This window comes from Anabas testudineus, chromosome 3 (genome assembly GCF_900324465.2).
Source record: "Anabas testudineus chromosome 3, fAnaTes1.2, whole genome shotgun sequence".
Taxonomy (NCBI): Eukaryota; Metazoa; Chordata; class Actinopteri; order Anabantiformes; family Anabantidae; genus Anabas; species Anabas testudineus.
Window position 1 is genome coordinate 13861663 of NC_046612.1, and position 17183 is coordinate 13878845.

The 17183-nt window shown below is 39.4% G+C and overlaps 2 protein-coding genes across 4 annotated transcripts; both read right to left on the bottom strand.

Annotated features, from left to right (window-relative positions):
• On the bottom strand, positions 1-2490 carry mibp2 (muscle-specific beta 1 integrin binding protein 2). Of its 2 annotated transcripts, XM_026379153.1 has the most exons (8): positions 2237-2490; positions 1574-1664; positions 1329-1377; positions 931-1117; positions 769-840; positions 562-668; positions 358-452; positions 1-269 (listed from the first exon to the last, which is right to left on the bottom strand). In XM_026379153.1, exons 1-7 carry the CDS (start codon positions 2260-2262, stop codon positions 367-369), a joined length of 618 nt encoding a protein of 205 aa, XP_026234938.1. In that variant the 5' UTR covers positions 2263-2490; the 3' UTR covers positions 1-269; positions 358-366. The 2 variants fall into 2 exon arrangements, with proteins under 2 accessions (XP_026234938.1, XP_026234939.1); XM_026379154.1 differs by lacking the exons at positions 1329-1377; positions 2237-2490.
• Positions 2491-7861: 5371 nt separating this feature from the next.
• On the bottom strand, positions 7862-17073 carry LOC113174848 (EGF-like repeat and discoidin I-like domain-containing protein 3). 2 transcript variants are annotated; one of them, XM_026379017.1, is made up of 10 exons: positions 16862-17073; positions 14421-14546; positions 14200-14331; positions 11369-11482; positions 10838-11019; positions 10580-10735; positions 10287-10431; positions 9601-9803; positions 9358-9513; positions 7862-8870 (listed from the first exon to the last, which is right to left on the bottom strand). In XM_026379017.1, the coding sequence occupies exons 1-10, from the start codon at positions 16935-16937 to the stop codon at positions 8727-8729; spliced, it is 1434 nt and encodes a 477-aa protein (XP_026234802.1). In that variant the 5' UTR covers positions 16938-17073; the 3' UTR covers positions 7862-8726. The 2 variants fall into 2 exon arrangements, with proteins under 2 accessions (XP_026234802.1, XP_026234803.1); XM_026379018.1 differs by having other exon boundaries at positions 7864-8870; positions 9601-9785; positions 16862-17072.
• Between the last annotated feature and the right edge of the window lie 110 nt (positions 17074-17183).

The following is a 17183-nucleotide window of genomic DNA, read 5'->3' on the forward strand; positions in this document are numbered from 1 at the left end:
TAGTTGGAAGGAGGCTCATTTATTGACATATGCAACCATCCTCTGAATATATCCATCAACTCTCATTGGAGTGTGTGCCGTAACAAAGCAATAAATATGGTAGATATAAAAATCATGCCAGCATTTGATGCTGCCAGTTACATAAAAAAAAAAACAAAAAAAAAAGAAATCATAGCAGTCAGCTAAATGAGCTGCCAGGTAGAAACTTAAGGCAAGGTGGTCTTCTGCTTGCAGGCCGGGTATATGCTCCTTTTAGCCGATCATATGACCTGAATTAGAGGGGAAGAAAAAAGTCAGAAACCCACAACTGGTTAAAAGAAATGATTCTGTAACAGGACTGTCAGGTGATGTGTGTACCTTTGTTAGTTAAAGAGTCTTCTGGATATTATTCAGGATGTTGCCATAGACAAAGTTAAACAGCTGTTCCTTTGACAAGGTTCCATCTAGCTGCACTGTAATGACAAAGATACACATAACATGAGAAAATTTAATGTTTAACGCTAAAATGAAGAATAAAAAAGAAAAAAGAAAAAAAAAAGAAAAGAAAGAGAAGAAACTTACAAACATCAACATCTGATGCCTCCATGATTTTCTTGTGTTTCAAATACATGGGCCAGACGTGGCCATCGAACAGACCAGGGGGGTCTGGCACCGCGTAGTTCCTAGAGCTGCAGTGCATTGAGACACACAAAACGCCAAAATATAAGTTAATACAGAACATTAGACCTCAAACTCTTGTTAACAGTGTCTCAGACTTGCAGCACTTACCACCTCCTCTTTTTGCATTCTTCATATGGGATGGAAATAAAGTAACGTTGGTTTAACACGTCAATCAAAGGTCTGCAGGGGTAGAGAATTTTATTTTAAGGCTTGCTGGTCCTATTTTAACAGTTGAAGACATCCACAAATTAAATGAGCACACATTCTTACCCGTAGGTGTAAAGCAGAAAGCCCTCCACAATAAGGATGTGAGTCCCCTCCTCATTGTGGTCAGACTTTGGGACAATCTCAGCATCCAGGTTGTTATTAATGCCATGAGACTTCTCAAACTTCACCGGGTTCTCCAGCCATGCGTAGATGGTACTCATCATGGCGTCCATGTCCAAAGCAGTAATGACTGGAGAAAAAATAAGCGGGAAGGAAGGAAAAAAGAAATGTATAGAAAATTGCAGAGAGAGAGTAAGAAACATTTTCTGTATACAAGATAGGTTATATAGCATGCAGATTACAAATAAGGTACCATGTTACAGCCAGAGCACGCACACACGCGCACACGCACGACACCCCACCCACACAGACACAGACAAACTCTGAAAACCCAGGCTTACCATCGTACTGCTTAAAGCCATCTTCACCAACTTCAATCTGATCTTGTGGCTGAAACATACATTGATAAGATGTACCCAGGTACATTCCACTAGTGCTACACTCTGCTCTGACAGTGGTTTTACACACTAGGTCATACTGTAATAACACAGACAGTGGAAACACCACCAGCTTGTGTTACTGTGACCAATGTCTTTGGGTATATACACTATATCCAAAATATCAGGCAGACATGCATGTGGCTCACCTTGAAAAAGTCATCCTGATGTACGACACAACAGTTGGGCAGGTTCTTGATCAGTCTGTTGGTGAGGGTGGTTTTCCCTCCATTGGTTACGCTGCAAAGCAATAAAAGAGAATGAATGGTGGCTGATGTAACCCAGGCAAGAAGCTGAGAGTAAATATTGTATATGCGACATCCATTTTGTTATACAGCATTCAATTTTTCAGTGCAAGCCATTTATACTGTAAATTACCCATCAAAGCCTGTTAGCACCAGTTCCAAAACAAAAACGCCAGTTTTCAAAAATAATGCAATCAGGCTTATTATTCACACACTTATAACACAAGACAATCGACATGGCCTAGAGGCATTAATTTCTACACCATCTACCAAAATGGGTGGGTCAACCTGACACACGGCGGGTTTCCTCTTTTTTTTGCATTCGTTAGCTTTAGCTGTGTTTATTGACCGATTCGTTTTGTCATATAAGATTATACCAAGTGTCTACAGGAGCTGCCGAGTGAAGACTGGAGTAATCCATCTTTCAATACAGCACAGCCAAAATTGAAGGAGCGATCTGACGGATGTCATGACCGCCCTTCCCCACGTGTGCGGTACTTTCAGGGCCTAACACCGCGGTTAGCCTAGCTAGCTTAGCACCCGGCCCATTCATCCCGCAGGACTCACCCGCCGATGCCGATGATGTACTTCATGTTTTCGGATGGTCAAAGATCGAAAAAGGTCGGTGGGTTCAAAATGTCAACAGACCGGCTTTTGGAGCACAATGATGTGACGGGAAGAAAGCTTCAAAAGAGAAGGTTGCAGCAGGAAACGTCAACTACTCGATTCCTCCATGGTACCTGGGTTTGAGTGAGTAAGTAAGAGCAGAGACGAGCTGTCGTCCGGACGGGGTCTTCCGCTAAGAGAGAGCGCGTGCTCACTGCCACTACTACACATACTGCAGAGAGCGCCGTGATTGGCTATTTAAACACCTCGCGCTACGGGGAAAGCCGCAAGAACCAATCACAAGCAAGGCTCACCGCAGCCCGCCCCCCACGCTCCGCCCCCCCGGATCCGTGACGTATTTTAACTTTTCATGCAGCTGAAGTACAAGTACAAGTTTTACTTTAGTAAAAGTACAAATACCACAGTATGTATAGATGTAGCTGTTAAAGTGATAGATGTCTTACATACGTTATAATCCAGTGAATCAGGCTGTTTGTAAAATAACAATCCATTTAATTATTAGTAATTATTAATACTAAACTATTAACATAAAAATCACAATAGAAGCTTACTTTGTTAACTGGTCTTATTTGCTTCTAACACCTATACCAACTAGTTATTAAAATGAGCACCATCTCATCCAGCTATGGATGAAATAATACAGTAATAATAGTAATAATAATATAATAATAATAGTAATAATAATAATATAATAATAATAATAATAAATAGGGGCCTACTGCTTCAGCAACAACAGGAATTAAAGTAAAACGTAATATCACACACTAATAGAACCTTAATTAATTCTGAGCATTCAGCAGTGTTGTCAGCAATTAACAACTAGCAATACAGTACACTCCACCACCATATAAGACTCCCATTAATTGAAAAAGAGTTTTATTGTTTATACAATTATAAAAAAATGTTGAACAACATTAGCATTATTATATTACATTATTATATACATATTTGTATCCGAACCAAAGACAGAAAGCTATTGTCATCCTCGTTTCTTATCTCTCTGACATAGTTTTTTATTTCACCAGCCTATAGCTGAACTCATTTCATCTAGAAACTTCCCAACCAACTCTATGACACTGTTTCCTGAGGTTACACCAAAATATACTTATGTTGTTGGTTTACACCCTTGACAACCTCAACTATGAAGAGTAAGTCGCCAAGTGTGGAATTCAGTTCAACTTTCTCTTCTATTTATGTTCAGATTTCTATTCTTAGTTTGACCCAGCTTCACGCTGGCCATTTGGAGCCTGGATCAACAATATGCCTCAGAAAAATGTTAATATCTCTGGGTTGAATTTGGCAAAATGTTTCTTCTACACGTCTTCTGATTCTGTAGGTTGATATCCACAAGCATGATGAACTCTTGCCTTCTCATTTGACCACCATGTGACATAATGGTAACACAGTCACCTTTAAATTGTAATTAAGATTTCCTGGGACAGAAAGCGTACCATGATCACGTCTTTCATGTATTTACTAGATTTGATAAAGAAGACCTTTTCTGTGAATCCCCCTCTTGTTCTTGTCCGTGATGCAGTAATTTATTTTACACACATGAATTGTTAGCTTTACGCTTTCTCAGTAAGTCTCATAATAAACATCAGAGATTTGATGAATATAATAAAACTATGTACCAGATGAAATGTGTCCTTAAGTTTGAATAGAGGTGTTTTGGTAGCATATTTGTATCCCAACTCTGCGTGATGGTTGCAGTAGCAAAAATAAGTATCTAGAATATCAAAGGAATTTTAATTTTAATGTTGTGGAATTCAGTAGCTTGAAATAGGATCTGCTCAAGGCATTTTTAACTAGTAACATGGACTAACTGTAAAAGAATAACTCAATGAATATACCTAAGCAAAGTAAAAATACAGGGTCCAATCATGTATTCATATGTATCAAAAGTAATGAAGTAATGAAATATTCAAAAGTAATGAAGTGATGGCTGTTAGTGTCACTGATTGACAGCCATCCAATCCTGTTTTATCACAACTGATGGGCTTCTGCTTTACCTGCTTTTCTTTGAAAGTTATACAATTATTAGAATTATTCTTCAGTATACCTCCGAAACCTGGGGGAAAACTCTCAAACAGTTTGTAGCAATGTGTGAGTAACCACCAAAACATTTGACTGTACACTGTAAGTTACTGGGGACTCCAAAACAGGTGGGGAGGTGGGTGTGGAGTCAGGTGACTGACTGGTAGGAAAGTCTGAGGGCATGTAGACAACAAACAAGTCTGTTTAGGTCTATAAGGAAGTGAGAGCGTTACGTTTAGGGTTAGCGTGGCTGTGCAGGATAGTGGAGCGGTATAGAAAAAGAGAAATGACAAAGATGATGATTCAGTTTAGTTTCAAAGTGTGAAACTATGCACAATGCTATTGTTGTAAGTTTAAAAAAAAAAACATACAGGGCAAATTTTTATGCAAACATTTATTTCATATGCATCATATTATTTTATTCATTTATTCCATCACAGGTTTTTGTCTGTGTAGCTGTATAATGATACTGTCTTCTCTTTTCCATTCTGTTTCAATATAATACAACTAGTAATTTGCCATGATTTTAAATAAATGTCAGAAGTCTATCCACTAATATTATGCTATGCACTTCCATGGAAGAAGAGGTCAGAGCATGAATCTGGATCCTTTTGACGAATATAAGTTGTTGCAACAGCGCAGGACATTATTTATGTGCATAGTTCAGCTAATGACTCAACGTTAACCTTTCCCATGACACTTCCATAATGCTAACAGCTGTCTGCAGTGTGGATGCCCACCCAGATCCATTTAAAACCCATAATATAAAACACATTCACAGTGGTGAACTTCAGTAAACATTCAGCTTGTGTTGCAGGTGCAGATTTTGTCACTGGCATGAACCTCACTTGACATGATGAGTCATGCTGCTCAGCAAATATTGCCCTGTCCCACATGGAAATGTCTCATAAATCTGAGAGATTGTTGTATATGTGAGCACACTTCGGTAACTGTGTGATCCTCTCTAGTTTTCTCTTTTGTCACATTTCACGTCACATTTTTAGCAGTCACATTCGTGTCAGGCTGCATTCTTCACATTTAATTCAGTTGCATTTCCATAAATGCCAAATTTTCAGCATGACTGCAGTTTCTTCACAGTGAATTGAGGGAATATACTATCCAGTCTGGCCATGTGATACAGATGATAGGTCATATTTTATCAACATGATCCATCGCACAGATAGTACTACACAAGTGCTGATAATAATATGGTAAGTTTCTCCAAAGGTTTTGCATTTGTAATAAAGCTGAGAGTTAATACAGCTCAAATGTTACTTCACATTTAGCTCTGCTGTTTTTGTGGGAGCACCTACATATTTGGCTGCCATCTGCTGGATGGGATTAAACCTCTATTTCAGACATTTGGATTTTCTCTGTCAGGTCTGTATTTTGATCTGACACATACATGTTGCACAGTCCCACTGTTATACTGCGCTCTTCTTTCTGTCTTGAACTTTAACCTTTGAGTCTTCGAGCCTAACCCTCTCTATATGCTTGACTGCAATCAAGTGTAATTATTCTGAACAGGAATATAAAATATCTCAGTATTAGAATGACTGATGGATGTTTGGTATCAAGACGTTTTATTAAACATTATTGTATTTTTCTTTGGTTCATGTTTTTTCTTATGACGATTCACGATTTTCATCCGTACACAAAGTCAGGGTGTTGCCTTCAGTCCTCCTTCAGCCATTTTATTGTACTGGGCTGGTGATTGAATCTGGTCAGTGTGGGTTTGGGTCTTGCATTATGCAAGAACAACATGTGAATGGAGAAACAGCAAAAGCTCGAAGTCTTCCTGGAAGTGATTGAAGGCTTTGACAACTGTATAATTTTGCCCAGACATTCACTAGTTTAATAAGGCGTTAAGCCTAGTGCTCTTGAACACATGAAAGAGGAAGAATTCACTTATTTCTATATCTATATATGTACTTTAAGAAATACCTGGAATAACAGGAAGCTTAAACACAGATGATATACACTCACACACACACACACACACACAGAAATGCGTGTAATGTGCATGTTTTCATGAACACTGTATGAGAGGTAAAGACAGTGCAGTACTTACTAATCAAACTAGAAGAAAATTATTTTTCAAAGGCGGCAAAGAGAACGACTGCATGTAATGCGACAACATGTAATAATGTATTCTGTTGAGATGATCAAAGTTTTATCAGCTCAATGTCGATGTGACATCCCACAAGGAGAGTGGGAAAGTAGATAGTGATTCCTGCCATGCAACATGCTGTGGAGTATGTCTTCTTTGTTTGCCTTCGATATACAAATAAAAGCCAGTAACTTAGGAAGGAACTGGACCTTAATGAAGCAACACTTGGACATTAAGACTGTCTCCTTTTGTTTTGAAATTTATCTCCAGCACAGGATTAAGAATAATGCGGGGCTGTTCCTCCAAGAAACAGAAGAAGCACAACCACCCACCCCCACCCCCACTTCACACATAGATGTTTCAGTTTTTAGCATTTATGTCTATTTAAATGGACTTGTTTCATTTCCAGCAAGACATTTATGTTTCTAGTATTTCAAACATAATAAGAGCAGGCACCAACATAATGGAAGTGACAGTTATATCATATGTCTGGCAAATTTCATTGTTCGTTTTGTTTACCAGCTTCTTTACAAAAAAAAAAAAAAAAAAACGTTCTCCCCAGAGAAAAAGGCAGAGGTCAGGATGAAAATGGAGCGACTCCTTTGAAGCTGAGTTTGAGTAAAATGGGGTTTACAGACAAAGACAATTCCTTTTGTTTACACGTCCTAAGGTTTAGTTGTAAGAAGCAGAGTTTGATGTGTGCACATCAGGAATAAGTGTTATTTTTTTTCTTATGGACTAAAACAAGCATTTGTGGTATAAAGATCCCACAAGAAGAATAGCTGCTTAAGATTTATACTTTTGATGTAGTAACAAAAATGTTCCGGGTACTACATAAAGAACAACCAAAGATTTATGCCCTGACGGCTCAGCCTGCCTCAGTCAGATGTACAGCTGGAGGAACTGTCTGTAATACTTGGACCAGTGTTTGTCAAAAGAGAAATAACTAACCAGTGATGTTTGTTAAGACTTGTTGTGACAAGATGGTGCCAGTAGAGGGTAGCATGACATTGCTTATGTGTTCTGGAAAACTGATGCTGACACTTCAAACAGCTTTGGGTGTGATCCATGTTTAATTTTTTACATTGCAGGTCGGCTGTAACAATCATACTTTTTCCACTTTTTCAATTTTGTGTCTTGCCCACTTTCTGTCCGACATTAAACTAAATGCAACACCTGTAATAAGCTAATTGTCAATTCACAGAACACAGAACATCACCTGGAGGCCAAATGTCACAGGTCAAAGGCAAAAATGTTTTGTAGTAAAGTGGATTTTAGTTGCTGTGACCATATCTGTAGATTACAGACAATCGCTTCACTTACTTCTTTCTTTTAAATATATATATAGCCAGCAATGGGAAATGACGGTGATGTTCAAAACAAAGTTTTATGTTTCTGATTTGCAAAGAAACACGTGTAAACATTTCTTTTAAGATTTAATGTTAAAGGACAACAATGAATAAAAAACAAAAAAGTCAGACAATGTTCTACATATTTTACATTTGTTGCTGTAAAAAGGATTAAAATACACTGACATTACATGTAAGAATGAAGCTGAAACCCTGCACAATGTTTAAAAAAAGACGTCACATGAAAAATGCAGAAAACCATACAGAGCATTACTCCATCATTTCATTTACATAGCATGTTCTGCAGTTCAGATTTTTACATTTTAATTTTCTACTCTTGGACACATTTTCTCTTTCTGGAGCTGGAAATACATTCTGTATTGCACAGGCCCTGCTTCACTATACAAGTTTTTGTTCTTGATTAACACAACAGCATTTATTGTCGACCCTTAGTTGCAAGCTTATTAGGTAACCTGCAAAATATGAAGGTGATCATGTTCAGTTTTTGCTGAGTGTATCAAATTAACCAATGTTTACATGTAGAGTGTTGCATTAGACTGCATTAGTTTTAGCTAAGTACATGCCCTTAGTAAACTGGTAACTGGGTTATTCCCAGATGTGGGACCACAAAGGCAGGTCAGAAAAGTTCAAGCAGGCAATTTAGCTCAGAGTACAACTGGCAAAGTGAAGAGCACTATCGAGACCAGATCTGAGAGAGCCTGAAATCTCCTGTGAGCAATTACAAGCTGCAATGTTTTATTAAAATAAACTTAAAAACGCAACTAGTTGGAAAGTGCTACAAGTGTTAAAGTCCAAGCTATTCAGCAAACATGATCTTCATGGATTCTGTTCAACATCCATTCTCCACGGTGGTCTGACGAGATGGAGCGGCTGAATGACGATGGATCACTGGTAAATGGTTACTGATGGGTTTCTAGTCATCACAGCCCAGCAGCTCCATTCGTAAGGTGATACGCTCATGCCACTCCCAGGGAATGACTCGAACATACCGGGCATAGAATGGAGGCTCAAATACATTCTTCTTATGGGTGTTGTTGTCAATGTTGCCTTGGAAAAGCTGCAAATAATGTTCACAGTTATTATATGTATCTAAAATAAATTCAGTTTGGTTTTGTGACTTTGAGCTGTTTGAGAATATCTGAAGGAGTGAGGAGAGAGACTAAATTAACTAACTAAAACTCTCTTCTACATAAAGAGCATTGAGATGACAACTGCTGTGATTTGGCACCATAGAAATAACCTGAATTAAACTGAACTGATTATTTATTATAAGTCGTTAATAATCTGAGATGTGAACACCCTGGCAACTTTACAACCCAGATGCTGTCTAGATGTTCAGAGCCGCGGTTTGTAACTTTTGTAATTAAAATTCTCTAAAACAAAAGGACAGAAATAAAAGCGTTCCTTCCTCTCTTCAGAGAAAGAGACTACAATGAGAATAAGAATCTACTCCCCCATATCTTGAGGGCAAGAAATTTGAAAAGCAGTATTACATTATTGAGACATACAGTGTACCATATTAGCAAAGCACATTTTGGGATTACCTTATCCTTGCTGGTGTTCTCGTCCTTTACGATGCTCCATGACTCTCCATCATTACTATAAGCAATTTTAAACACTGACACAAACTGTACCACTCCAAAGTCCTTAGCACCCTGAGTGATGATGCCTGTGAGGCGCTTTGTCTTCTCTAGATCAACCTGGAGGAGAAAACTGTTATAGTCAGAAACATTTACTGCCTTCAAAAAACGTTGTGCTCTGTGTTTTCACCACTAAGGATATCTCACCTGGATCCACTCTGAGCGGTTGTTGTGGGCAGGAGACCAGGCGTTTGTCTTTCCCTGCTTATCCAGTCGGGCAAACTGAGGGTGCCATGTGAAGGTGTCAATGCCCCATGTTTTGTAAGAGCTGGAGGCTGAAAGCTGCCCGTCCGAGATTAGTCGAGACTTCATTCCCAGAGGCTCTGAGCAACCTGTCGCGTTTGAATAAACTGTAAATCAAAAGCCAACAGGAAGAAGGAGGGAGAAGAAACCACAAGTGACAGAAGGAGAAAGAGAAGAGAGAGTAGAAGACACATGAATAAACCCAAAGCAAAGACAAATCAACTTCACCCACCATTTAAAGAAAATGAAGAACGGTCATAATTAAAATCATTTTACCTCCACCAGTGCACTTGTAGAAGGAATAGAAAAAGGAGCATAGACAAGAAGAATGCAAGCAATAAAGGGCACAAAGCTCCACATGCATGTTTCTCTAAAACACATTTTGTGCTTAGGCTAAAAATAAACAAGAGGCGAAATTTCTGTTATGTGAAGCAGATTAAATTAACTTTTTGTCATTATGCTTGCTTTGATTATGAAATAAAACATACTCCGTAACCTTTCCTTATTAAATTAGTTTATTTAACTGCTTTGACTATCTGCCACCTTTCTGTGTGTGTTAAAATTGTACTGGATGTTTTCTGTGTGCTCACCATTGAGTTCACAGCCCACCAGCTCCATGCGCAGCGTGCAGGCCCGGCGACAAATCACTGGGATGATGCGGATATACTGGGCTACAATGGGAGGGTCGAAAAGGTTGGTCTTTGTGCTGTCATTGTCCGTGTTGCCCACAAACACCTGCAGCACACACATACAGTACACAGACGATTGTGTCAGTAAGCTTGAGAAAAGAAGCTTCCTGAGTCTGCTGTTAATTATCATGTACAGTAAAAACTGCTTAAGAATAAACACATTGTTAGAAATCATACAAGAGAAGTTCTCTCACCTTGTCCCTTCGTTGGCCATCTGCTCTGTAAGTGGTGTAAGTGTTTCCATCAAAGCTATAAGCCACCTTGAAGGCCTTGATGTACTCAGCGGTGCCCATTCGGCTCGCGCCCTGAGTGATGATGCCCGTCAGACGCATCTTCTTCTGCATATTTATCTAGTTGTTACCAAATGGTTAAGTGTTAGTCAGCTTCACTGCTCTCACTGGTCTGTCATCACAATCTCTCAAGTTTTTTTAATAATGTGTCTGGCTTCTTACCTCAATCCAGGGGTTTCTGTCATGGGCAGCTGACGTCCAGGCATTAACGATGCCTTGGTTGTTGAGCCGAGCCAGCTCAGGGCCCCATCGCTGCAGACCCAGTATGGCGTAGTGCACAGAGGAGGCAGAAATCTGTGACTCCACGATTGCGCCTCCCTCCATCCCCAGCATAGAAATACAACCTGGAAAACAACAACTAGACTATAATCAAAGTGGAAACTAATAATTGTAAACTGCTAAAAATACATCAGTTCTCTATAATCAAATTAATTTGGCTAAATATTAAAGTTGCTTTATAGAAAACTATTATTCAATTTAAGATTCTAAAAACTTTATTAATCCCTGGGGAAAAATTTTCACTCTTTAAATGAGTGATTATTACATTTAACATATTGAAAGCAATTGCAGAAAAAAATGCACTTTGACAATATTGTTTTTTGTGAAAAAGCAGCTAAAAGCAGCTCAAGTAGTACATACTTCAGTGTGAAAAAAGAAAAATAAACTAACTTATAATAAAGTTAGTGAACCTACGTAGCTGGCACTGCTTTCCAACATATGGTGAGAGGCACTGGCAGGTGTAGTCTCCGTCAAGATCTCTGCATACCCCTCCATTCCTACAGGGCTCATTGGCACAATCATTCACATCTGAAAAAAATTGTACTTTTACTGTTAACTCCATAAACCTTGGATCTATTGAGAACCAACAATAACAAATAATGTATTGCAAACCTACTCACTAAAGGCTCGGTGAGAGAACAGAGAGACAGATGATGGGTAAATTACCACAACAGCCTCACTGTGTCTCAAACAAGTAGTTTTTCTTACATCTAACATGATGATGTTCCTGTTAGCAGCACTGAGGGGGCATCAGCAGAGGACATTTCATATTCCACCTTATAAGTACATTAGTTTTCTGTGATTTTCTTCTTTGACTAAAGATCCTGCTTTTTGGGCGAAGTGGTGGAAGTTGAAAAAGGAAGAATGGAGTGTTGTTTTCAGGGAGGAGGTGAGACAGGCTTTGGGTAGTCAAGATCAGGTAGGGAGTCAGAGAAGTGGAAAGTAGACAAGGAGACTTGTGGATTGAGGAAGTCTAGGTGTGTATATAGAGAAAGAGGTTAGTGGTAAGTGGGACACTAAGAGGACTGAAGAAAGCAGACACAAGTACAGGGAGATGGAGAGAAAGGTTAAGGTAGAAGTGGCTAAGGCCAAACAAAGGGCATATGAGGACTTGGAAGGTTAACAAGGTTATGGAGAGATGCCCTGAGGAATGAAGGAGAAGTGTACAGGTGGAGCCTGGAACCTCACCCTAAGTACTTAAGGTCAACGGTTCTGAGCTCCGGAGACTGTAGAAAAGAGGTGAAGAGGCGTGTGCAGGCAGGACGGAACGGGTGGAGAAAAGTGTCAGGAAAAGTAAAGTAAAACGAAAAGTGTTTGGTGAGACCAGCGATACTGTACAGATTAGAGAAAGCAGCACTGACAAAAAATACAGAGATTTATGAATGTAGTGAGAGAGGACATGAAGTTAGTTGGTGTGAGAGAAGAGGAGGGAGAGGATAGGGGATAGGGAACAGCCAAATGGAAAAGAAGAATACCATGGCAACAAAGCATGTAATACTCTACAATCTACACTAGGTGGGATTCTTTCACTACATGTCTCCTTTTTTTATGTAGTGCAGTGAGATGATCTATAATTGATCTCTTCTGCAGCATATTGCACTCTTTTCAATTGTCTTAAAAGTCACAATAACCTGTCTTACAGGAGGGATAATACACCGAATGATGAGGTGTATCATGAGGATACATCCTCATGAGGATTCTGATGAGGATTCTGGTATTACACATTAGATTAAACAATATGTCAACCAAACAACCTCACTGTTAATGCTTTTTTTTATGCACAGCTGTATTCTGGAGTCCATGAATTGCATATAAAGATCCAGTCAAAGCGGTAATGCTTTCAGGAAATTGGTGGTTTTAACTGAATGGTTTATGGTTTTTCCATATGTACTGAGACTGAGACAGTTACTGCTGCAGCCAAGTCAGCAGCCAAGTCAGGTCTGAATACAATCTCTGGTGCTGTTTATAAACACGTCCCTGTATATATGTGTATATATGTAGTATATCCCCATTTATGTCACACATTGATGTGTATTAACTTCTACACAAGTTATAGAAATACTCTAATTCACTTCTATTCATGCTTGTAGTCCACAATAATGTTAATTCTTCTATAAATTAAATCATATTTTCCACACTTTACCTGTCTTACTGACCTTAAGAAACTAGAGTTTAGAGCTAAAGCAGGCGACAGGTTGACGTAATGCCACATGGGTCTGTTTATTTCTTGTTCCCGTTAATACTAAGAGGATTGATCACAACTTGGCTGCACGGCTGTGACAGCACAGCACAGCTAATAACACTGGGAAACAAGTGCTCTCACAAACTGTGAAATAGTTGAACTGATTTGCTCTCTAAATTGATCCTGGAGGGTGCTCAATGTGCCGAACATTTTATTTTTTATCAACAATGTTTTTCCAATGTTTATGTTTAGATGCAACGAAACGCAAATTGTAATACTAACTACTATCATACCCTTAGTTTTAAGTTTGAGTTTATATCAGTGCATTTTCTGTACATAAACAGGTCCCACCCTATTCCTGAACCTCCACACTGTGATGTTAGACTGAATCAAAATTAGAAAATGCTTGGGTGCAGACAACCAGACTGCACACACACTGCAGTTGGTGGTCAGACTGTGGGCTTTGGGTGGGCGAGCTGTTCATTCACAAAAATGCTACTTCAGTTATAGACTGAAGTTCTGAGAATTACATATATTTAGATCTTATACCTTCCCAACTTTGGGTATCTGTGAAAGATGAGAAATACTTTGTTGCTGATAATGACATTCACAGTTGAAGGCATTCTTCTGCTAATAAGCCAACATCTCTGCAATAATTCAGTGTCCTTTTGTTTAATTCATTATTTCAAGAGGATCTTTTTAAATTCACCATAATCACATTCTGCTCAGATTCAGTGGATTCAGTGTTGTGTGGGAGGCCTCTGCATGCTAAGAGACTTAGAGTAGTTTTCTACTAATTAGCCAAACAGAATGACCACAGATCCCACTGAATGAGACCCTTTCATGAAACTGCTGAGCTGACTGCACATCTCGTTCACAGCTGATGCTATGCCAGGATGGAAAACCCTCATGTGTTCACGCACAATATTATTATTTTTGTATCTAGATTCTCTGCTTTTTTAATTCAGACCATAAAATCTGATAATGTATTCATGTCTGTACCTACTGGTTATTAAAATAGCAAGACACTAGAGACTAGAATCCATGTCCAGGAGTAACTTACTGGTTTGACAGTGCACTCCTTCGAAGCCAGGCTGGCACCTGCAGATGTATCCATTGAAAACATCTCCTCTTCTCGTTTGAGCGATGACTTCGCACATCCCATCGTTCTTACAGGGGTTAGGGCTGCAGGGTCCTGACAGAATGACAGAAGAAGGGGATAACCTTTTTGTTAGCACACATATAATTATACCTTTTATCCAAAAAACCTGCTCTTCTTCCTACCTGTCTCTGTCGTGTTGCAGGTGTCTCCACCAAAGCCATCGGCACAGATACAGATGAAGGGCTCATCTCCTACACCTGTCACACATGTTCCTCCATTGTGACAAAGATTCACCTCACAGTAGTCACCTGAGGAAATGAGCGTGAGAAAAACATAAAGGGTATAAAATCTTTACAGCAACTATTAAAGTCTAACCTGTCCAGCGTCAGCACAGTACCAACATACTCATTCCTTCACTTCCAGTAGTTACAATTAACAAGAATACAGCACAAACTACAATGCATACTACATCTCGAATGATGCGATTGTTGAATTAACAGTAGAGTAGAGAATCTGCGTACAAACAGCAGGAATACGTCTGACATTTGGCTTTATTTGCAATAACTGTCAAAGCATCTTTGTTGTCTGCAGCAGGCACTAATATATGATTGTTTGTAATTCCACCTTCCAGCTGTTTGTCTTTTTATGTTTGTCAGAATCTGTGTTAGCAGGGTCAAAAGAGGAATGTACTGTATTTGTTCTGTGCTGCTGGACTGTTTGTCCTGAGTGTTTCTATCAACAGTGATGCTGCGGTGCTGAGTCACAGATCCTGAATCAGGACCTCCAGTAGGAGTGGCAGGACAGAGATTCATGAGTCACAGTAGAGTTGTCAAAGAAACAAAAACTTTTTTAAACAGCCTGTTGACTCATCAAACGCCACGTTAGAGTCGTTCAAGCTCTAACTTCTGCATCTGTTTGATAAAACCTGTAGGAACATGAAACACTGCAGACTTTTGTCTTTGTGTGCAGCATAATGAGGAATGTAAATGTGATGCTGAGCATGTGAACACAACGAATTTGCCGATTTTGTCATCTGTTATAAAACACACTCTCAGCTGTGACAGCTGTTATCAAGCCTTGGCAATTTGGCAGACTGTAGAAACTGTAACTGATCGGATTCGTAAAGAGACAAATGGGAGTTACCATGAGGTTTTGTGACGTTTAATAAACCTAGATACAAGACTTGACATGAGCAAGAAATACAATCCTTTAAAAGGAGCACTGATAATAAATGTTGATGAGGGAGTGCTGATGATTTAAAGTGACAGTTTGTGTTTCCTACTTTTTAAAAACTAGACTGGAGCTAACCATTATTGTCAGTATACGTAGTGATATTTTGTAATCGATTGATTCTAATAGAAATTCTGATGCTGTAAACAATCGTAACAGATTTTCTTCAGCCATCACTGACAACATAGCGTGTCTATGTGCAGGATTAAGTGCTTGCAGGATTAGCCGGGCTGCACAGAGTCATGCAGGTCTCTTTCGGGAATGAGTAGTTACACAACATGACAGCGCAGCAGCAGCTCACGAGTGGCTCAGGACACGCCGCACACCTCAGTGACCAGTGGGTAATGAGCAACGCAAATGAATGAATGAATGTACACAAACATCATGGCAGCAGAATAACAACAGCCACATACAGCAGAGACATGCAGAACACTTGGTGTGCACTGATTTGCATTTTAAGTGCTCTTGGCTGGCAGCACATTTCCAGGTCAATCTAAAGTTCGATGAGTGGACATCTGGTTCACGTCGGCTCCAGACAAGATCACATATGGCGTTATTTTCCTGACCATTGGCACATGACTACTGATTACTGAGATCACAAAGGATGTACCCAGGGACAGGAATATGTTACAGTAGAAGCCAAAACTACATTTGTAACACAATTATTGTTAGAAGAGTGAGCAAAACAAAAACATACACAAGAATTGTTCACTGCTGCAAGCAGACCTATACTTTTTTATAAACCGGCCTCTTACAACGTAACCACTGTGTAATAACAGAGTCTCACAAAACCTAATAACAGGGTAGTAACATGTTTAATCACCTCTACCATGACAATAATAAGCTGGCATCTAGAGATGGAGGGTGTACAAATTATGTATTGACTGCTTTTGGGAAAAACTGCAGCTCTTCATGATCTGTGTTGAAGTCATTTCACTTGAAGTCATTTGTTTATGGAAACAGTTGAAGACTGCCAATGAGAATAATGCAATTATATCAAAGCTGTTGTATAATAACCTGACCAACCTGTTGCATATCTAGCCCTCTGTCATTCATTACAGGCTCCAGTGCCATCACCAAGAGTCATTAACAGGAAGGCACAAAACTGGTCCTAGTGTCAGTAAAAGTACAAGTCCTACCAGTTTGATTTAGACCCAAACGACATCGTCAAGGGAAAAAAAGACGAAAATGGCATGGAAAATAAGACGAGGTGGCACAGTTCAGCCTCTTTTGGGATTATATGAAAATGCGAAAGAAGTCTGGTGTTAAAATGCATCAGACACAGCATCAGTAAAAAACTGGTTCATCAACAGTTCTGTATAAAAGAGACTGATCACATTCAAATGACACATACGTGAGATTTACGTGTCGGGGGTTTTAAAGGGGGACTTACCTCTGACTGAATGAAGACAAAACAGAAGAGTAAATGTTGTGATGATCGCTGCTATTAGATTTTCGTGGCGCTTCATATTTGTCTCCCTCCGTTTGTCCCGCACGTCTGTTTGTTCGGAGCGACGTTACCGCAAACTAATGCTGCCTTAAAGTGCTGTCGGAAATCACAGCAATCCAAATCCTGACCGGTCGGTACAACAGCGACGAAGTGACCTCCACAGAAGCTGGGCTGTTTTTACCCAATAAACGATGCGTGACGCCTTCTAATGGGCGGAGAGGTGAAAGGTCATCAGCAAACACTAAAGTTGAACTATTTAATTCTT

Excerpts from the sequence above, each read along its gene's own strand:
- mibp2 (XM_026379153.1), bottom strand. The coding sequence starts at position 2,262 with ATGAAGTACATCATCGGCATCGGCGG. Across the intron at positions 1,665-2,236 it reads TACATCATCGGCATCGGCGG|CGTAACCAATGGAGGGAAAA; the intron begins GTGAGTCCTGCG and ends ATTGCTTTGCAG. Across the intron at positions 841-930 it reads TTTCTGCTTTACACCTACGG|ACCTTTGATTGACGTGTTAA; the intron begins GTAAGAATGTGT and ends CTACCCCTGCAG.
- LOC113174848 (XM_026379017.1), bottom strand. The coding sequence starts at position 16,937 with ATGAAGCGCCACGAAAATCTAATAGCAGCGATCATCACAACATTTACT. Across the intron at positions 11,020-11,368 it reads TGGAAAGCAGTGCCAGCTAC|GTTGTATTTCTATGCTGGGG; the intron begins GTAGGTTCACTA and ends GTTGTTTTCCAG. Across the intron at positions 10,432-10,579 it reads ATGGCCAACGAAGGGACAAG|GTGTTTGTGGGCAACACGGA; the intron begins GTGAGAGAACTT and ends TGTGTGCTGCAG.